This window comes from Mycteria americana, chromosome Z (genome assembly GCF_035582795.1).
Source record: "Mycteria americana isolate JAX WOST 10 ecotype Jacksonville Zoo and Gardens chromosome Z, USCA_MyAme_1.0, whole genome shotgun sequence".
NCBI classification, from domain to species: domain Eukaryota; kingdom Metazoa; phylum Chordata; class Aves; order Ciconiiformes; family Ciconiidae; genus Mycteria; species Mycteria americana.
In genome coordinates, this window is record NC_134396.1 from 27,392,394 (window position 1) to 27,414,960 (window position 22,567).

General features: G+C 39.3%; 1 protein-coding gene across 18 annotated transcripts in view; it reads right to left on the minus strand.

Annotated features, from left to right (window-relative positions):
* The window catches only part of MPDZ (multiple PDZ domain crumbs cell polarity complex component), a 137,731-nt gene that overhangs the window by 62,014 nt on the left and 53,150 nt on the right, over window positions 1-22,567 (minus strand). For 11 of the 18 annotated variants that reach the window (XR_012778903.1, XR_012778912.1, XR_012778915.1 and 8 more), the window contains 6 exons: window positions 18,611-18,809; window positions 15,677-15,718; window positions 10,519-10,623; window positions 9,613-9,708; window positions 8,948-9,125; window positions 6,666-6,776 (listed from right to left, as the gene is read on the minus strand). Coding sequence is in view for 1 of the 18 variants with exons in the window: in XM_075526233.1 (XP_075382348.1) it covers window positions 6,666-6,776; window positions 8,948-9,125; window positions 9,613-9,708; window positions 10,519-10,623; window positions 15,677-15,718; window positions 18,611-18,809 (731 nt within the window). In the remaining 17 variants the exon portion in view is untranslated. The remainder of the gene's footprint in view (window positions 1-6,665; window positions 6,777-8,947; window positions 9,126-9,612; window positions 9,709-10,518; window positions 10,624-15,676; window positions 15,719-18,610; window positions 18,810-22,567) is intronic. The other 7 variants (XR_012778911.1, XR_012778917.1, XR_012778916.1 and 4 more) reach the window with 5 other exon arrangements.

The window sequence follows — 22,567 nt, forward strand, 5'->3', positions numbered from 1 at the left end:
ACAATACAGACATAACTGAAGAAATCCACAGTAACTGGACTTTCTCAGTCTTATTTACTGTTTCCTATAAGCTGCACAGGGGAGATCAAATAAAGGAGGATACAGATTAAATCATAAAGGAGAAAAATCTTGGTCTTGATGTATGTGGTCTATTCATATTCACAAAAAGTTATAAGTATAAACACATGACTGCTGCAATATAATGGTTAAACGCCCAAATCCACAATCTGGCAAGCCTCCATTCAAGTTAGTTTCCCTGAGGAATATGGACTCTGATCAGGGATTCGGCTAAATGTCTGCAATTTATATCATTTTGGCTTGCTCAGAGTAAACATGTAGGCAAGAAACTCGTGTCTGAATATCATCATTCTGAATCTTATGCACGACCGAGAGACTGATACTTGGCAGATCAGCCGTTGATGTAAACAAAAACTTTAGATGAAAACCAAGCAGTTTTCCAACACTAGGATATTCAGGTGTTGACCTAGCTTCATAGCCCTGTTCTCGTCATTTCAGCTTTCATTACCTCCATTAGCAAAAGTTTGAACACAGTATCTCAGATGGTACCTCTGGCTGTCAAAAACACTAAGACAATTTCTTCATCAGAGGCAACAGTGAAACAGATAACAACATACACCTTGGAAGACTTCAATCTGCTTTAAATTGAAGGTGTTGAAAAAACTAGAAAGTTACCAATTTAGTCATAGTGAGATTTAAAGAAGGTCCGATCTCTCAGGGAAAATGAGTTACCTTCACTCTCTGTATACTCCAAAGATTTAAAGAAAACGCAAATGTCCTATTTCAGTTCCCTCATTCTGCTTCTCCATGAAAAAGGAGCCTAAGAAGTCATTAAATGTCAAAAGTGTGGGAAGTTTTAATGTGGCACCCAAGACAATCATTTATATAAAAAATGCCATAGGAATGCCATATGATTTTTTGTACCATTATATCAGTCACATTGATCTGTGCTTCAAATCTACGACAATGCCATCCTGGTGAGATGATACATTGCATCACTAAACTTCATGTAGGAATTATTTAGAGTTTATGCAAATTATACTCTAAAACATGCTAATAGTTACCGGGCAGACATAAACCTCAAGTGAAGCAGCAAATTCTAGCAAAGAGATTGTCACCCATCAGAATCAGAGTAGGGTGGAAACACTACTTAATACCATTCGAAGTAATTTTTCATAATCAAAAATTCCTGTATCCACCATGGAGAAAAGTTGGTGACAGACCTCTACCTCAAGGAGGGGTGAAGGGGAGAGTAGTTGTAGAAACACTAATTTTTCAGAGTGCTTCCTAGAGTTCTAACTAGAAAGCTACATAACATACTGAAAAAATGAGGAAATACAGTGTGAAAGCAGACCAGATGAGCAGACCTTACAGTAGCCTCTGTGTATTAAAACCAAAATTAACATCTCACTTTAGTTGTACTCTTGCTAAATGATAGTGTCCATGAACTTCGCAAAATTAAAGAAAACATGACCAAAAAAAGAACAAAAAATTGTTGTCAAGGACCTCTGGAAGATCTATAAGGTGTGGATGTATAGCTACATCCTGACAGATTAGTACTTAGGAACTGCAGCCACCATGATCTGATTGACAAAAAAAATGCATCTCTCTGTACCTCTGTGCACGCGTACATAAATCTGAACATGTCTGATGTTTAAGGAAATGCTGAAACGGAAGTAAAAGCAAGGCACCTTTGTGAGAAGGGTAAAAAGGGTGTTACAATGCCATTTGGGTGGAGGGGACCACGTCCTGCCTCCAGAACTCAGCCTGCCACACATGCACTGCCAGCAGCAGAAGCTGTCCCCCGCAGTTTACACACACATAAGACTTTTGCTCCCTGAATCGGGCCACACACAAAAAACCTAAAATGCTTTAACTCATGAAATACTTTCAGTGTGCCACGGCACAGTATTTCATTTAAAATGCAAAGCATTAGACAGCGTCTGAACGCATTTGGCTACCAGGGTCACTCCAATCACAGCCAAGCAATTATTAAAAATGGCAGCAAGTTTGGAGCAGTATTACTTTCAACAAAGGAGGCACACGCGGAGGAAGCAGCAGTACTCCAGAAGGTATCACAGTCACAGGCCATGTACAAACATACAGCACACATACAGTAGGACCCGCTCACTGGAATCAAGACAAACCTTGAATGGTGTGGGAGCAAAAGGGTTAGTTGGGGAACAACGGAAGGTAACTCTAATTGGATTCGATACCTCCTACAGTAACAGAAAACAGCAATCCACATGTTACAGCACCTTTGGTGATACACAGTATTATTAATGAACAACTCATTTTCAATTACGGATTCATTTTACTAACCGCAGCAACTTTATTAACTCCATTTATAAGCACGCAGAAGTATTCAAGGGGTTATTAAGGACCCTGATTCAGCAAAGTTTCTTACTGTACGTGAACCTTAGTTCAGCAGAAGCAGACAGAGGTGACAAGAGACCATTCTTATCTCAATGTTAAAAAAGGAATTATGCAGAAACTGCAGAAACATTAGGTTTTCTCTAAAAATATGTGCAATTTTTTTCAGAAATACACTTTTCAAAATATAGAAAATACGAGCCATCATTTATGTTATGCTTCTACTCCCTTTCCTCAGAACTGTAACAAACATAAAGACAGATTTCAAAAAACACACATGCAATTATAGACCACATATCATATCATAAAAGTTCATTGTACATTCAATATATTTGACAATACGGGAAAATAGACAAAGGGCACAATCACTCCCAAGATGTATAACCAGCTAGAAATTATTTTATTAAATCAGAAATGCATGCACATAAGAATTAGGTCTTTATTTATTATTGTGTTAGAGATTAACTCTGTTCCCAATATGAATAACATCCAGTAAGCACTAACTACAAAAGCCAGAATCTAACGTTTTTCATATTTCCAAAGATGTCAGCATCCTGTTCATGGTGCAGTAAGAGAATTTTCAAGAAGCAGAAGGAAAATATTTTCAGCATCATAAAACAAAAGCTGTCACTGTTTGTTTTCATGCAGAAAGAAAAAAGAGATATCAAAGCTGGAAAGTCCTAACCACATAAAATAAAGTACATAGTAGTAAAACACCTCATGCTGATGAGAGTTACACTCAGGTGGATATTTTAACATATACCACAGGGACTGATTTTGTAACTCAGAACCTACTCCTTTGGTAGCTCTGATTAGATCAGATTTAGTCATTATGATTAATGGAGCTGGCATTTTTTAACTTCTTCAAAACTTTTCTATGTGCATGTGTGTCTGTGTCTTTTTAATTCATTACACAGAATTTGCACTCTCATCAGCACAATATTTTACCCGAACTGGTATAAAATAATTTAAATGCAGAGAGACACTAACAGCAAAGAAGCACACATATAATGTTTGGTGAGTCAAAAGCAGACAGTGTGTCATCATCCAACCTTGTTAGTGTTGAACTGAGAAGAATCAGCGAACGGGTTAGTGCTGCTGAAGACAGCTGGCCTACAGAAAAGATTGTTCTGTGGGAAAGGCAGGGAAGGGTTGTAAAAGAAAAACATAATAAAAACTAAGCAAAACCATTTTTAAATGAACCCTTTGTGACTCATGAAACAAAACATATTTATTTAGCAGTTTGTGCTAACCAAACAAGGTCCACTTCCTGCACTTTGCTACAGACATGTGAAGGTAAGCAAAACTGTACTGGCCCTGTGTTTCTATCAGCTATGTTTAGCGGAGCGCAGAGGAAAAGCACCGATCCTCATACCTGTTCTAGCCCACAAAGTACATAAAGTGCAGAATTCAGCAGCATGAACAACAGAAAATTTACTTGCTGTGCTACTTCTACAATTTTGTCCAAGCATCTCAGCATATGGAATACTCTTACACATTAGTTAATTATAAAATTGTGGATTTCTGGATTAGAATAAACACAATTCTTTGTAATGTTGCCATAGGTTTAGCTTTATTTTGAAAACCACAGATTAATTCTCATAATTTGATCTACCTCTTGTGGTAACACACTCACTGTGTATTTTGCAAAAGAGAAGGTTTAGTAATATTATGCATCTCTAAACAGACTTCATCTCTAACAGTAACTTTTATGGATTACTTTGTATGTGTGTCATGCATCTATAATATTCTGAATTTATAGTTTAATGAAACTAAATTCTCTGGTCTTCTCCTTAAACAATGCAAGGTACTTCTTTATTATTATTTAAAACAAAAAGTTTTCATATTTGTACAAAACTGAAGGATTTAATTTGATCATTTAGATTCCTTATGTAGTTTTTGCACTGTACTCCGAGATCAGAACTTGTTCAATAAAGAAGGGACAGCTCTGATTTTGCATAGTATGTTGGAAATACTATTCAATGTATACTTAAAAGTAATTTCTACACTAGGTGTATCCATCTGGCAATTGCCTAAACGTCTTAGGGCTCTAAGTTTAACACTGCTGGAAAATAAGAAGCATTATAAGTGGAAAGGAATGTGAAAAGCTTGCAGCATCAAGGGATACATTTATATCACGGTAATTTAATCCAGATATATGTTGCTGTTTACAAATTTTCTACAAGCATTTTGGTTTTTGAAATGCTCCTGAAAATAGAAAATGCATCTCTAAACGTTTATTCTCAAATATCATTTTGCAAAACAAAAAGTAATGTAATTTGGTAAGACAACATATGCCTTGGTTCTACAGTATCTTCAGCAATGAAAAAGTAGAGCTGTGCATGAACAAGGTTTCTTCACTGGTGAGTCACTCAAAGTCAACAGGCAGTTTCCCTATAGTACAAGATTTTCTGTGTACACATGCAATTCACATTTGATTTTGTCTTTTATAAAGAGAAGTTTGGGAAAAATAATTTGCCAGGGTAATGATCTTATTACACTTTAACCATTACATTTGTCATCTGCATAAAATTTTAAGTTGTATCTTGATGAAATTTTAAGCAACTAAAGCATCACAAACATTTTGTATATAAACAGTGAAATCCTAGTAAAAGAGAAAACAAAAGATCAGCCACTGTAATTCAAAATCTTGCCTTTTGTATTTTGTTATGATGGCATAGCATCTAAAATACTACTGCTAGCTCAGATTCTAAGCCATGCAACAGCATTGCATTAATATGGAATGACTACTGTGATAAAATATGGAGCATTTGGGTTTGCCTAAACAGGTAGGTTTTAAACAGTGTGCATGAAGCATGCTTTCTTGTACAGTCTAGGACAAGAAAAGCAAATGCTAAAATAGAGGGTATTTTTCCTTTTACTGTTTTTTTTCCAAAACAAAACCTAAAATAACGGGATTTATTTTACCTTCTTTTTTATTTTTCTTTTTTCAACTAACTTGTCTTCAGCATTTTATTAGTGTGTCATCATTAATGTGTCATTAATGTAGTCAAAACTATCAACTAGCTTTTCACAGCCCATTTGCATTATTTGGGCTATTCTGCAGTACACTTAGGATCTCTTTAACTAGTACAGTAGCCTGAAAGAAGAAAACAAAGGGGAAGAAACTGACATTAGCAACATGTAGCTTGAAACTGCTTTGCTAAATACGTAGTGGTACCATATTAAATATAGCTACTGTGTGCAGGCAGCTAGCTATCTGGGTGACTGCACATGAATGAAGGCAGGAAATTCCCTTATAAGACCTTCTTATAAAATACAGATGCAAGTTTCAGAAGATGAAGACAATAAATATAATGCCATTTACAAAGATCACAACACAAAGCATGTGTACAGTAAGAGCATTTGCAATGTTTCTGCTTACAGAGAAACAAGGGTTTGTTAATAAACATCAAGAAATAACCAACAAGCTTAATAACTGGAAAATAAAGAGAACAAACAACTGCAATTAAAAATAGCAAAGGAGCATTCTCTAAATAAAAGTAAGTTGTGATAAAGTAATGGCATCATTCCCATCCCAAACTGGCCTAAACATTCAGCAGTGGCAATTTTGTTCACATCACAGCAAATGCAAAAGCCTTACTTTAGTAGCTTGAGTATCAATCACCAACATTCAACAGAGCTTTTTCATGCAACTTTACCTTAGGCGACTGACGATAAAATGGGTTAGTAGTTTTCTGCCCACAGGGAGCAGAAGCTGAAGAAGGGCTATAAAGAGACTCTGGCTGGGGAACAAGAGTTATGAGACAACTAGTAAATAAACATGCAGCTTACACAGACTCTACAATGAGGAAGTTTAGTTTCTAGTGATGCAAGCAACTTATATGAAAGCTCAGTAGCTTTTGTCTGCAACGTCCATGCAGCTTAGTGACGGAAAACTTCCGTGTACTTCTAAGTCCTTTCATTAATGTCCAATGAATTTTTTAACAAGTGCTGTATTTCTGCATGCGCTCCTCAGACATGCTGTCAATCTCTAAGAGTTGGTTTTAGTTAAGACTCCTACTCTGCCCCCCAACAAATTATCTTTCTTGAGGCTTTTCAAAATAGTTTGAGGACGGCGTGCTGGAGGGCAATTCCAAATCCAAATCGATTTCATTCTAAATAGAAATAATACTTAAATCAAATCTTTGTTCCTAAAATAGCTGAGATGGAACATTCAGGATTAAATATCCCATTCCCAAACACCACCACCTTGAACATTTGTATCATCTATTACTATGTATTACATCTCTTTTCATACTCTTTATGCTTACCCTTGGTCTGCTTATAATGCTCTGTACCATAAAGACTACAGGATTGCCTGCCTTCCGTATGGCTTCCACAGCTTGTTCATGGCTGGCATCTCTGAGATCAATTCCATCCACCTGTAATTGGAAGGCCTCATCTTAACATTGCAAGAAGCTACAATAATCATGAGTCAGCTCTGGGTTTTGGTTAGGGAACTTTGACTAAAACCTAAGCCCAAACCTCCGTTGCTGGTGAAAAGGTTTCTACTGACTTGGCCTGAAGTCCCTCGCACACAGATTTGAGATTTCCAGGAGCACTGAAAAGATATCAAGTAAATATTCTCCATGGTTTTAAAAACAGGTTTTTCAACGTTTTTGTTCAGGCTCCATACGTTTTCCCACAGGCAATGTAATAGAAGAGATATGATAATAAGAAGAGATAAGGTAATCTGAAAAGAGTGGTAGCGTTTGCCAAATACCACTTCCTGTAAATCCTATCTCAGGATAACCTACCTCCCAGGACTTGATGAGATTTACAAACGGAAACTTGTTAAGTGCTGGAGGGTCTTTCATTATGGGGTATTATGTCAGTACACTGCACTTTTTTTCCTTTCTTTTCCTTTTTTTTTTTTTTTTAAAAAAAAGCAAGGTAAGACCAATTTTAGCTACTAGACACTTTCCGCAGAAGTTAAATTTTTAGGTCAGGGCTGAAAAGCTTTCTCTCTTGTAGAAGAAAGCATTTACAAAGGATGGCTAAGGACAAATTTTTGCCTGGTTGCTTTTCTTCATGCCTTCATATCTATTGTTGTGTAAAACAGTTTGTCTTGCGATCCAGGTAAGAACCATGTTATGGTGAGGTTAGCATCAGGAAAGCATTCTCACAATGACCACAATAAAAGCTAGAAGCTAACACAGAAAGGTTATTTGTTAGTGGCAATTCTTGCACACAAAGTTGTATAATGAGGATTACCGCTACCTTTTTCATTGTCTAACTCTACCTTAAACTTACTCATCCAATGTAAATAAAGGGAGAACGAAAACAATCTGAGAAAGAAAATTCTAAACCTATGAGGAACTGAACAATAACGCTAAGGCTCTCCAACTCTCCATATCTGAAATACTGTATGCATTAGTAGAGAGAAAAGCCTACATATGCCACAACTTGAGAAACTGAAATAAACCATTCAGAAACAGTCACATTAACACAACATTAGTTACTTAATTTCACTCACCCACTTCAACTTCTGCAAGCATCATTGTCAGAGACAATCACTGCGTTCATAAAAATCCAGGTATTCAGATATAATGAATGTTTTTTAATTTTGTGGCCATCAAGCAAAATTCCACCTCCCAACTTGTTATACACTGGAAACTCTTCCATCCTGTTGTAGAAAGTGCTACCTATATTAAGGTACTAATTAAAGATCCTTTATATGGATCTTGTAGCAAATGGTAAACTGCAGTTTAAGTATCACCATGTAAAGCAAGCTCAGTCTGATCCAGGGGAAGCATCACCATCTCCATCACCCTGCTTGTTATGTTCTTACTGATGGACAGTCAGCTAAGGACATCCAGCAGGGTGAAGAGGAATGCCGTTCCTAATGGCCTGACACTGGAGACAGGGTAATGTCTGACTTATTGATAATCATCACAGGAAAGACACATTCCTTTCAGTATGTTCATTCTTCAGTACCTTTAAGTGAGAAAGCAGAAGTGGCTGCATGAGCACAGGATTGGCTAAGCAGAAGAGAAATCTAGATAAATTCCACCCTGCAACTCCACCCACGGGTTACTCTATCCTCAGGCATGGGCACAATGCTCTTAACTTCCCCTGTATCAAATCCAGCCTTCTTCATTCAGCAGGAAAAAAATTGTGTCTCCCTTAATTCCAGCACAAGATGCACAAGAATCATGTGATCTGATTAAGATTTAAGAGGGAAATAAGCTTGGCATTTATTTGTATGATTTGCTATTCACTGGCCATTTCTGTTGCCATCCAATATGCAAAGGTAAAACCTTTTAGCTTCACCAAACTTAAGTTTTTTCCTACCCATGCTGGCTTTAAAACAGGAAGGTAGAACTGCTGGCTTTGTAGACCCCTGCTCACACAGCTAGTCATCTATGCTTTAGGTTGAATATTCATCTTAAAGCTGTCTACACACAAACATCAGCAGATGGTACTATACTCTTTATGGCTCAAGTGGTGCCAGCTGGAGCAATTACACAGCTGTCAGCCCAGGACCACACAACCACCTCAGCGGCTCCTGAGGTGCTGGGGGTATTGCAAGCAAAAGGCACTCAGCTGATACCTCCACAATCCGATCTCCGGTTTTCAGCGTTCCATTTTTGCCAGCTGGGCTGTCTTCCAGGATGTGCTTGATAAAGATCCCTCTCATAACTTCTCCATTACTCAGGCGGCTCCCCATCCCTCGTCCTCCAACAATGCTGATCCCTAGTGACTTGCTAGGCTCTCTCCAGAGTTCAACCCTGTTGTGACAAAACAAGGACCAAAATAAATGAAAATCTGTTGTGATTATGACAGTGCTGCACACTGAAGACACCTGGATTTGCACAATGGTTTAAAAACATTCAGAAATAACTCCTCCTTGGAAAGTTTTGTCTTTCAGTGGGAGTTATCTACTGAATTGTCCATCAAGTCTGTAATTGTGACTACGGTTGTTCACTTTATTTTGGATTCTAATCAAAACTTTGAATACTTCTCTTCATCTCTTCTTACTGGCTCCCAGAGAGTCACCCTATAAAGATAAATTACTAAAGCAATCACGAACCTGCTAGACTGCAGGGATTTAGCCCAATGGCAGTAAAAATCAACAGTGAATTACTCCTGCAACACACAATATACATAAGCGCAGCAATTCTGTTGTTTTCTTATTCCTCTTAAAATAGATTACAGGTTTCAAAGTTTTTGAATTTTAGATGAGATTTTATACTGTGCAACTAGATCTGCACTTACTTTCTGGGCTGGTTCCAGTTACTGAAAGCTGCATTTTGAAGTTCACTTTCTTCTCCCTCCCCCTCTTCACGTTCTGGAAGCTCTGGGAGTTCCCTGCTGATGAACAGGAACATGCAATTCATTTTTAAAGAACCCACATAATCCCTAGATTTCACTGCAAAATTTCATGTTCTGGATCCCCCTGCCAGCATTAGAATTTGTACACAGGGTTCATGCAAGGAACTTCTTTTTCAGATGTCTGTTAGACTACATATTGTGTTTGGGGATTCCCTGTTGACATGTCTCTGCAATTAAGTTGCTATCAACTGACAACCACAGAATAAAAGACTCTGAATTTTGGAACTAGAACCAAATCAAAGCTGAAGGTAATTACTCGTTGTTTCCAAAATGGAAAAAATTACAACAGCAATATTCAAAAACAGTTACTGTTTTTAGAGATTAATTTCAAGAAAACAAAAATTATTAGTCACTTTGAATATTTTGGCCTATAACTGTAACGAATTTTTGAAACTCAAGGAAAAGGACAGCATAATTCATTCTTTCCATGTTCTGGAAAAACCATCAATGCCAAATTCTCATGTTGGAAGCACTGAGTTATTTGTGGCGATATGTATATCAAATTGCATAGCATTTAAGAGAAGTTTAGGATGAGGCAGCATTCAATCTCCTTTTTGGGTGGATCAAACATCTATAAAACAGCCTTGTGAAAATGTCAGAAAAATTTGCTAGCCAAAGCAAAAATTGTATTCTGAACAGCTTTTTATTGTAATGGCCGCTGGTCTGAAGAAAATCATCCATCTTTCAGCTCTTGTAAAATAAAACTTATCTTCCTGAACTGTGCAAAGTGTATGGAAAGAGTTACATCTGAGACCCCCATGGGAGAAAACAGTAAGTCTTTTGACTCACCTGACAGTATGTGAAGAAAAAAGTTCAAGTGGCACAGCTCCCTCTGTCTGTTGTCCCAAACTGGCCCTGTACTCGTCTAAATTTTCTGCTGGCACATACGTAATACTGCAATAAAACAGGACACAATTAAAGCAGCATGAGGACTGCTGGTCCTGCCTTTGGTGGGTGTGAGGAACGGATATGATGAAGTCACTCAAGACTACTTCATCTAGTCATGGACTTCAAAGCCACAATGCTGGTATGTTGGGAATAAGGAGTTATATGAATCCTTTGTGACTTTGCAACAAATATGCATTTATGGTCAAATTAGGTAGCTGAACAGCACACAATTTTCTGAGGGCTGGCCACGCCATTTTAAGTAAATGGTGCTTGAACAGCGACAAGAGTGTAATAGAGACAATCCAGCTGCAGTCAAAACAGAGATTCCTCGTGCAAAGACAAACACTGAAGGATCTGTGAGGTGTGAAGCACCATTACCATCCTAAATGCTGGCTGAAAATGCTTCTGGAAGCTGGCTTACAGGAGGTTTTGGTTTTTCCTGAGTGGTTTTGCATCTATTTTAGGTTTCTATGCTTTTGGTGAAAAATACTGCAGGGGTTTGGACATTCAAACATGTTACAGCACGCCACCTATGCCGCAGGGGGCAATCCCCTGCTCAACTCCTTCCTCCACCCCCTCAGGCACTTCCAGCCAGCTTGGGATAGTCAGACAGTCACGTTTCACCAGCCAAATGACATGCAGACTCCTGAAGCCCTGGTGTAACCCGATCATGTCTGAATGCCAGAAACAGAAATGGCCCAATAGACTGGGGAGCAGCAGACAAAGAGAGGGAAAAAAGATTAAGGTATGAAGAATATTTCTTAGAAACATCCCTCTACAGGCAAAAGGACACCATGATCTAATCAGGGCTACTTAGATGGGCCTCCTTTAACAACGCTTTGTCTTCTTAAAAACCTTTAGTTGTTTGATAAACAGCTTAGCGATCAAATCCAAATCTGCCAAGAAGTAAGTCTGATGGAAAAAGAACACACACAAAAAAAAAAGGCTGTCCTCCCATCCATCACATGGTTAAAAGAAATATGAACCTATTTCCCTACAGAACATGTAGTCTAACAGTGTAGTCTAACAGGAGCTGGTGGACGCCAAGGCTTATGTAAAGCTGATAAGGGGGATTCAGGCTGGAAAGCAGAACATCTAAACAAGAATTACTGTCCTTGGGAGTAAAGCACATCCTGAAGAAATATGTAAGCGAATTAAGATGTTTTGGGAACCATCTGAAACAACTAGTAGAAGTGTGATAAGAAGCACCCTCACACAAACTATCCTCATTATGATACTAAAAGTCACAGCCCTCGAGCTGGAGACCCCGGCCCAAGCAGAGACCCCTCACCTTTGAGTGTGCGCAGAATAGTAAAGTAGCACTGTAGCTTTAAGTTGAAAAAAATGTAGACCAACAGAAAACTGCTTTGTGTAATCACTTATGCATATGCATAACTAGACTGTATAAATACTGTACCTGTATGACCGAACTTTGTGCTAGCCTTGTGGAGCTACCACCTCGCACCCATCTCTGTGCAGACATGAAATAAAATACCTCTGCCCTGTGTGTATATTGGCGTCTTGCACAGCGGGTAAACGACCTCTCACACTTATGGGACAACAAACAGACAAGGCAAAAAAAAAAGTCTTGACCGCTTGGACATGTAAGCTGCTGAGGAGAGACTCCTTCAGCTCCAACTCTCTCTCTTACTTGGAGCTCTCTCCTGTCCTCACTCCCTGACTGGAGTCCTTTTCTGCCTGTCACTCTCTGACTGCCACTGATTCCCCCTCTCATTGTTTTTGTGCTGAATACAGCAAGCAGCAGAAGGCAGAGCAAATAAACTTTTATATGACTAACGCTGTCTGTCCAAATCGCTCTACCCAAATTATCATAAGGAGCATCTTTATTTGTTGTTTTCATCTGTGCCCAAGCATATTCCCTACCTCCTCTCACATCTACCATACCTAGAAAAGTGCAGAAGATGGTCATTAAGGAGGTGCCTAGGGTACTGAACAGGAGGAACTCTCCAGTTCTTTTAACAGAAATTTCTAAATCATCCATATTATTACCAGCTTCTTTTCTCTTCCTGAAATTTCCTCCCTCTTCTGCTTTGGCCTTTTTTCAAACACACAAGTGTTATGGGCTTGACACGAAGCATTTTCATTCTGAAGTGCTGGTGAGTTAACACACACTAGGGAACAAACACTCAGCAGAAGGTTTCTGACTCTTATCTGCCTTTCCTGAGGGCATTCCAGCACTGGGAAACATGCAAGACATGCAGCAGTTATTCTGCGAAGCCCTAGCAGTAAAACGGAGAGAAGCAAGAGGGAAAAGAGTTTTTGAAAATAATCACTACTACTTGTCAGCCATCTCCAACTCCAAATGCACTGAACTATAGCAAAGTTTTGGCATTATAGTCACAAACCTCTCACGGGGCAAATGCTGCTGCAGAGGCACCACCCAGTAAGCCCATAAGAATACCTTGCCTCTACAAAAGCTACGAGATGTGCAAGCTGCATTTCAATAAAGAAAAAGTATAATTCATGCAGTTACATTCAGCAGTTTCATCCCAATCAAATTCATCGATTTTCACCCTATAAAAATAAGCAGGGAATAATGTATTTTCCCTTGAAAGACAGCTGCTGTAAAGAAACCAGAATTGCAAGCAACATTTCTGCTGGCTAGAAGGCTTGGACAATGTCCTTTATGCTAAACTGCAGCTGGAAGCTATTGTTCTAAGTATAGAAAGGAGAATGGCAGGCTCCTAAAAAGGAAACAGGTACGTCCAGATTCAGCCTGGACGTAGACAGTAGAGTGTGACCAGTGATAGTAGAGTGTCCAACATCTTTCAACTCTCCTCCAGTCCTTTTGTGCAAGGAGTACATGGCAAACACTTATGCAGGGTCCCAAGGTCCAAAGGTAGTAGTAGTCCTTATCTCATACTTCTGTGCAACATCAGCATTAAAGGTCAGCTAAGGGGGAGGCAAACCATATGCACTCCAACTTCTGGGATACCCTGTCATTTTTCATTATATGAACGAATATCTGACATTGTGCTGGGACATTCAAAAGGTACGGCTCAAAGGATGCTCTCATACAGCCTTATATGCTACTTACAAACATCTCCCAAAAGCTCTCTTAGGTAGGTAAGCTTCCTTTTCTGTGTACAGCACAGGAACTAGGAAGAAAAGAGGTTCACTCTACCGTTTTTAAAAATGCATCTAAAATTGAGCAACTGAATTACCTAGTTGATTTCTACAAATGGAGTCAAATTTAGATAGTATCAGTGGGAGCTGTTACATTTTAGCTCTTTGGAAAATTACATTATTTCTATTCTAGTGCTTAACTACAGTTCTAATTGTGTAATTTTAAGCACTCAAAGGAACATTCAATATGGTTTTTAACTGTTCATTCTTATCTACAACTAAACTTCAATAATGCTTCAACTACTTCATAAATATAAACCAGAACACTTACTTGCATTTTGCAAAAAATAGCACAGAAAAGAAAACAAAATTACATGGATCAAACACATGAAAAAGTACATTCTGTGTAGGAGTTCACCTTTGTTTCTTGCTCATGATTTCCAAAGTTCAGTTAACTGCAAAGGTTTCCCTACCTGCTTTCATTAGCTAAGCTGTATTACTGATGTGACTGTCCTCCTCCCCTCTCTCCTTCAGATGTTATTATTGAAATTAAAAGTTATACAAAAAACCTAGCTCTGCTGAAAACTAGAGTTTTAGGAAATACGTATACCAGAAAGCCATGTTTGCTAAGTGGCTGTCTGTCCTGCTTCTGCCTTCTGTGACACACAGCAAGGTCAGACTGTACTAAAGACGTTGAATTTACATCTGCCAAGAATTTTTTATCCTGTTTAGTACTTCATGGGCAGACACCTCACCGTTATCAAATCCACCACTTGCAGGATTGCTACTGTAGCTCATTTCTTGGAGGTCACAGTGAGGTCTGAAGACATCCAGCATCATCCTCAACAGCTCAGTGTGTGACTGGCGTGATGAGGGGCCCAGAACAAAAAGGGTGTTGGGCTCCTCTGGTCAACTCTGTTGACCCTTGTGCTGTAAAGTGGAAATAAAAATCCACCCAGGCACCGGAATGGTTTCACGTACAAAAGGGACTAATAATTGCCTTAATATGGTCACAGGGAAGACAGTAAGAGAAACAAGTACCAGGAAATAGCATTGAAGACACAAAAACCAGGAACCCAATAAATGACTGAACTACTATTGGGTTGCATTTCTTATCTGCAAGAGAAGTTAAAGTTCAATAATTTCAAGGGAAAGTATACGCAGCGTTTAATCATTTCCTCTCTTTCATAGCTGTACAGCTTGAAGGAGAAAGTGTTCTGGTTTCCTTTCTTGAGAGCTACAACCACCCTCCTCCCCCCAGAGATATGCACTAGCAATGAAAGCAGTGACAATGGAAACACCAAAGGGTGTACATATGAAAATATCTTGTAAACACAACACCGCATGCAGTACAGAGGAACATTTATCACATGCTTGACTGAACAGCCACACAAAACCTTGAAACACCAACAAACCAAATAACAAAGTATGGAAAATGTTCAGGACAAATTACTGCCATTAACACTTAAGGTCTAATTTGAACTTTTTTATACATGAAGGAAGTAAAATGTAAGTGCCACAGAAAATATGACACTGAGATTAATCCAGATATCAGTACATCATACTCATGCCAATGCTAGCAGTGAACCCTGTACACACACACACATGCACGCGTGCTCTGAGCACATCTGGGGTGGCTGTCATAGGTGGAATTTAAAAATATTAGCAATAATTTTTTTAGAATACGGGTGTTTTCATTCCAGTCTTAGGAAGTATGCTCCAATCTTCAAGTTTAAAGCCATATATACATACACATATATATACACACACATACCTTTTTTAAAAAATATGTACACATCCACACGTGCAGCCACATGTGCATGCACACACACACACACAAAGAGAGAGAAAATATGTACCTATATCTGGATATATCCCTGATATTACTATGGATGTCATAAAAGCATGGAATGATTTTACAGACAAGTTGCAACACAGAGCCATAATGAGTTTCTGAATCACCAATACTCACACATAAAAGAGGGCCTGATCATCAGCAGGTGCTGGAGAAGATCTAGAATGTGAAGCATACGATGCAGCATCTTTTTACAATGGTGTTAACAAATGTCAATGTCTCATGCTGAAGGCGAGAGGCATACTTATGTAATTAAAAGTGTGAGCTGCTTTTTTTTTTCCTTTCTCCTTTTTCTTTTCTTTTTTTTTCCCTGTCCCCCTCCGCTTCATCTACACCTCCCCCAGAAAGCATCTGCTCTTTATTATTGTCTATAGCAGTGATTATTAACAAGCATGGAAAATGGAATTGCAATCTATCTTTTATTTCTTGATCAGGAATTCATCCCCACACTTTAGGCAGGTGAATTCTGATTCAGCTCTGTAATTATCTGACAGATGTTACAAGCAGCTGCTGCTGAGCACAAAACCCTGGCTATTATTACAGAAATCTAAGAGCTCCTGGCAAGGTGGAGTGAGAAGTGAAACAGAATGCATTCTGGTAAGGCCGCACATCTGGTTTTCCACACACAAAGGGGAAAAAAATTAAATACCTAAGCCTGAAACTCAGATTGCTGGTTCTTGAACTATTCAAAATCAGATTTCCTTTAATAAAATAAAACAAAGCCTTTATGTGGCAAGTAAGAACAGCTTTATGTTTTCTCAGCAAATAATGTTTGCCACTGAAACATAGCTTTGAAATTAAAATAATTCTGCTCTAATCATTTTTGGGGGCACCCTGCTACCCAAAAAAAACTCAGTCTAAAAGTTAAGGTGCCAACTTTGCAGCCCGGTATGGATAAAGAGGAATGATATCAAGATGGCCACACCTGAGGGCTTGTGCACTCATGTCTCCCCGAGGAAGACACCAAAGAGATTCAACTTGCTTATTTGAAATCGTGGCCTTTAAATTGCAAATCCTGCATGGTGGTGCACCACGTTAGCTCTAAAATGACATCTATATAGCTGTGTATTCCTCTCAGCAAACAGGTCATGAGATAATGCTCCATATCTCCACATTTCTGATTTGGGACATTACCCCCATGTTTGTATCATAATATTTTTTCTGGGATCCTGCACTGCTCCTGAAAGTACAAATTACAGAAAAGTTTAATTATGCTGAATAGTTTTATATCAAAACTATGTAGGCCCAAAAATATTGTCCTTATTCTTGCAAGGCTCTTTTAGAAGCTACCAAAGGACTTGCTCTTTCAGTTCTTTGAAATGCAGAAGCCGGCTTCACTTTAAACCCTTATCATGGGAATGCAGTGAAGAACATAAATATAAAATGAAAGACAAAAATCTTAAGTAAGAACATGAATAGCAACTGCCCCTTTTCTGTGACATCTTTCAGAAAGTGGATGCACTCTTCTCTGGAAAATCCGAATATTCAGGTCTAAGACAAGATTTTGGTATTTCCAACATATCTGCAGAAGACTAAGACTACGAAACAAAACTTATAGTCATATAGTGTAAAATGCAGCAGCTATAAAAGGATAAGCACAAATAATGAACACATCTGTGTTTGATCACATAACTATGGCACTAATAAGAGACTCCTCCCAGAAGAATGGTGCTGTAGCATTTGTATATCTAACCAGACGAACACACGCATGCACGTGCACATACCAACTGATTTCAGTCATGGCAATTGGAATTATAATACAGTTTGAAAGCCTACAATAATAATCAATGTCACATTTGATCAACACTGACTCGCTCATATTCATGACAGCATTGACAATAATGTAATTCATTATATGAGCATATCCCATTATTTAAACAAGCTTGCATTAAATCATAATCCTAAACACATGACAGGTATGGGACAATTAAACCTACCACCCACAGTGAAGATACTTTGCCTACCTGTTCCCAAAATAACAGGTCTCTTCAAGCTAGAATACTTCTGGGGAAGAACGGAATGTCCTCCAGTCCATTTTCAACTGACAGAAACCACACAGTTACCTGCAACCACACTGGGACTGAACTGATCCCTTTCAAGGCCACCCTCAAATAAGTAGAAGCTTCTATTACCAGCAGCTCCATTAATTCCATTTGCAGATCTGACCCAACCCATGTTACCATGGGTTTGAGAAAAAAAGCTACTAGATTTCTGGAGCTGTAAACACAGCACTGGTGCGTCTAGAGCACCGTCCACAAGCTTAGGAACAACCTCATTTCTAGACAGTGCATGTGGGCAAAGTTAACTCCTCAACCATGACAGCTAGAAAGAATTGTACTTTAAGGGAAAGTTAAAATTCTGTAAATTGAGTGAACCTGAGGAGAAGAAACTTCCTCATCAAGCAAGCGGATTTTTCCAAACTTGTATTAATTACTGCAAGTAGTACTCCCAAGAGCAAATATTTATGCATTAGGGCAAGTGCTCCTTCATATGTACTAATAAAAATTTGGAAGTGACTTCACAAAACAGGCTGTTTCTGCTGTTTGTCACAGATGTGCTGAAAATGTTTTAAGTATTACTTTTCTGTATTAACATCATGTGTCATACTTTCTGTCTGGCAGTCAAAACCAAAATCTGTTACAAAGATCTCCATGAAATGAAATCACTTGTGCAATGGCCAGGACAGTCCATCTCTGAGAAACACAAACACCTTGAGGAAATCCTTACTTTCTTTAGAAGAGTCATACTATGAATGGAAAACTCTGACTAATCCCATTCCTTCAATAAAACGAGGCAGGGCAGTAATGATGATGATTACTAATGACAGTAATAACTTTCTTAAGAATATCCAAAGCCTCCCACACAAGTGATTTTATCTGTCAAACCCATGAAGCTGTAATCTGAAGGTGAATTATCCATCTGAAGCTGTAACTTAAAGGTAAATTCATTTTGTAAAAACAAACAAAATTTTCATTTATAATACTTGCATAAATAATCAAATTTTTATTATTAGCCTCTTCCTACAACAATTCATCATCTAGCTTTACCTACTTTATATCTGGTCCAATGAGCGAATGCCTCCTTAGCATAGCCCGGGCTTGTGCATTGGTTAAGTTAGTGGTTGACTCTTCATTAATGGACAGGATGCAGTCCCCCACACCAATCCGTCCATCACGACTTATTGAGCCTCCATGGATGACGCTGCGGACTATCATTCCTGAGCCATCTTTATTGGAACTGACTGTCATCCCTATAGTGAAAAATGCATGAAACAGTTAATAACGTCTTTGAGCTCCAGCTCTGAGTGCCAAGAAAAAGAAATGTAACCTGGGGCAGGGAAGGTAAAAGCTAGCCAGCCAACCTGCCAATGTCAGCAAGCCTATAAACATTGCTCTTATTCTCCCTTGCATTTTCTTCTTTCCAACAGGAGACAGCAGTTACAAACCACAATCACTGTATCTTTACTTTACCTTGTGTCATTTCACATACTGGGCTCAATATAAAAAAAAACTAAGACTGTGGAAAATTTAACCAGAAAATAAACAAAAAAGGTAATGAAATTGCTTCTAAAACAGTCAAATTTACCACTCTTCTGGATGGTTCACTGAGTTTATACACCACATTTCAGTTTAGCTTATGGTGGTTCTCTTTGGAAAGGAGCTGAAATGATTAATTAGGAGCAGAGGGCCAACACAACCACACACTTATTTTCAACAGAAAGCCTGAATCAGATCCCACTGAGATAGCGGCTGCTATCCTGCTCTCCTAGGTGGGCCATCGCTTAGGCCCAGAAGAGCATCCTGATTTCTGCGAGAGCCCGCATACTACTGATGCATACAGTCCACTACTTGAGTTACACCACGATCCCACCTGTGGCATAGCAGGCACTACATCTCAATGTTTATACACACCATTTAACTCCACTTTCTTTTCACTAATGGGAAATGAGACAGAGATGCTCTTCCCCCTCCTCCCCATGGGGACTTGTGGTGCTGGGTTTCTCATGTCTTTGTGACTGTTCTTGCATGCATGAGTTGTCACCGTTATTTTCAGGCCAGTTGGTGCTCCGGAAATCAACCCTGACGACAGTTCCAGGAAAAACTGTTCTTCACTATGGCAATGGAAAGGTAGCAGAAGGGCCAGCACCCTGGAAGTCCACCCAGTGGACTTCCACTATCTTAATACTGCCAAACTGATCTTTATTCTTTTTTGTGCACTAACATGAAAACTTTCCTCTACTAACAAGATGAAGCCACTGAAATAAGAATGCCTTATAGAGGAATATCTGTCCCTATGTGTTCTCTTGGTTTTGCACGTGAACATCAGGCTAACGTGCACTGGGAGTGCAGTTGTGTGTCTGCAAGCCCTTACCTTATTGTCCAGATTGTGAGCGGAAGGAAGATGACAGCTACCCAGAGCATAACTTCCAAGGATACCGACTACAAAAAAATTCTAACCATTTATATAAAAACATGGCTACAGAAGACAGAGACTGAACACTTTACTCTGTGACCTTAGACCTTGGGAGACCGGCTGAACAGAGTTTAGAAGGCAGCTATAAGCCCCAGGATACCCAGACTCAGCCAACCATTCCAACATCTGCCTATGTATCTTCTCAGATAAAAAAATAAAATACTGTAACCATTTAAAGAACAACACTAAGCCAGATATTCATTTGTGCTTCTTAGGACTCTTTTCAAGAAAACAAAAATATCTTAATAGTGTTGGCTCCTCACACCCACTTGTAGTTGAGATCAGTGTAGCTGCCTAAAGTATGAGAAGGTGGCCCTGACTAGCAAGGAACCGCCCAATAAGCTTCTTAGACACAGCAATACATGAACCTCTTTACTTTGGTATGCAGAAGTCAAGGTATATCTTTTGGAAAAAACTAAAAAACTCATCTTCATGATGGCACTTTATATTAAACTGATGAAAGAATATGGTGTTACCATTGACTGGAGATTTATATTTATGATTTGCCAGTATTGATGTCAGCTGTGGTCAGGTGTAATTTAAACATGGGTATATCAGACTTGTGATACAGACACACAATGTCACTGATTTATTGCCTTGCTATTAGAAAAAGTAGAATTAAACTGCCTGTCACCTACCCCTCCGATTTTTAATGTTACAATGTTGAGCACATCAAGATGGCATTTACAGGTGCTGTCCTGGGGGAGAGACCCCAGCGTTTACACTCACATACTCCTTCCAACAACCATCTCTTGACAGATCTGCTCACACAGGTTACTCAGTTAGATCGGAATGTAAACACAACGCTGCAACAGAGTGGTCTCCACCAGAATACCAGCGGCGTGCACAGAAAAGCAAACTGCCAAGGAAACAGCTGAAATGTGGTTTGAAATTCTGAATCTAACCTTGCTGCTTGGTTAAGCGAGTAACAAACAACAGTATTACTGAGGCTAGTGTAACAGCACTTTAGAAAAACATCACTCCTGGTTTCTATGCCAACATCCTGTTGTGGTTTAGCCCCAGTCGGCAATTCAGTACCACACAGCCACTCACTCACCCTTCCCCTCGCCCCCGCCGGGATGGGGGAGAGAATCGGAAGAGCAAAAGGAAGAAAACTCACGGGTTGAGATAAGAACAGTTCAATAATTGGAACAGCAACAACAAAAAATAATAATACTAAATTGTAATGAGAAGGAAAACAACAAGAGAGTGAGGGATGAACAAAACCCAGGGAAAAAAAACCACAGTGATGCAACCGCTCACCACCTGCCGACTGATGTCCAGTCCGTCCCCAAGCAGCGATCGCTGCCTCCTGGCCAACTCCCCCCAGTTTCTATACTGAGCATGACGCTATATGGTATGGAATAGCCCTTTGGCCAGTTTGGATCAACTGTCTTGGCTGTGCCCCCTCCCAGCTTCTTGTGTGCCTGGCAGAGCAAGGGAAGCTGAAAAGTCCTTGACTTGTGTAAACACCACTTAGCAACAACTAAAACATCAGCGTGTTATCAATATTATTCTCATACTAAAATTCAAACCACAGCACTATACCAGCTACTAGGAAGAAAATTAACTCTATCCCAGCCGAAACCAGAACACATCCTCATTACAACAGACCTGCAAGACTGATGTCACACTTTGGACAGCTACAGTTTCAGGTTAAAAATGCAAATGCCACTGCCAAGTTGCCAAATGAATCACACAGGACAATGGCATTTCAGCTCTTATTCCATGTGGGTGCTCCATCCTGTTACCTTTTAAAAATCACAATCAAAAGGTTAGAGCTCCAGCTGTGGCTGGATTTGAAGAGCTGTTGCAAGCTACGGGTGACACCATTTAAAAGGAAAAAAGAAGTGCCAGTTCTCAACTGAAATAATTGATGCAGCTGCAGCTTTCAACATCATTCACAGCTCTTGCTTTAGCTCCTTTTGTAAAAATGAAAGTTAAAAGCAGTGCAGCCATGTGTGTAAATTGGTCACTGTGCCCAGGCAGCTTCGCAGGCCAGAGCACACACAGACTGGAAGAAAAAGACTACAGTCAAAAGCCAGGAGAAAGCATTATTCACATTCATGCTATGTATACATGAGAGGCCAGTCTTACTTTTCATGCACGTAATGTCTGCCAATGTGCACCCAGCCCCAGGTTTGTATTTTTATGCTGTATTACGCCTGACATGAAATTTGCTTTGTTATGTTCACTGCACTTAAAATACTCATAGACATACGTGAAAAACACTGCTCCAGTGAGTGAAGAGGCTATTGCAAACAAAACTTTTTTAACAAAATCCAAATGGCTGGAACTGCACTGTGACCTGCACTTTATACAGCTTGGCCAGTAAAGGCGATAGTTACCCAAGCACGCCATACCAGTGAAAGTCAAAACTTGTACCCATATCAGCCTTGCCTACAGCTTTATATTTTGGGGAGGCGGATTTTAAATCAGATTAGTTCCTGATCCAGTTTGGAGGCTGGCTGTATCACGAAGGAGAAGGTGATATGGGGCAGACTGAGCATCCAGCCATCAGAGGGCAGTTTATTC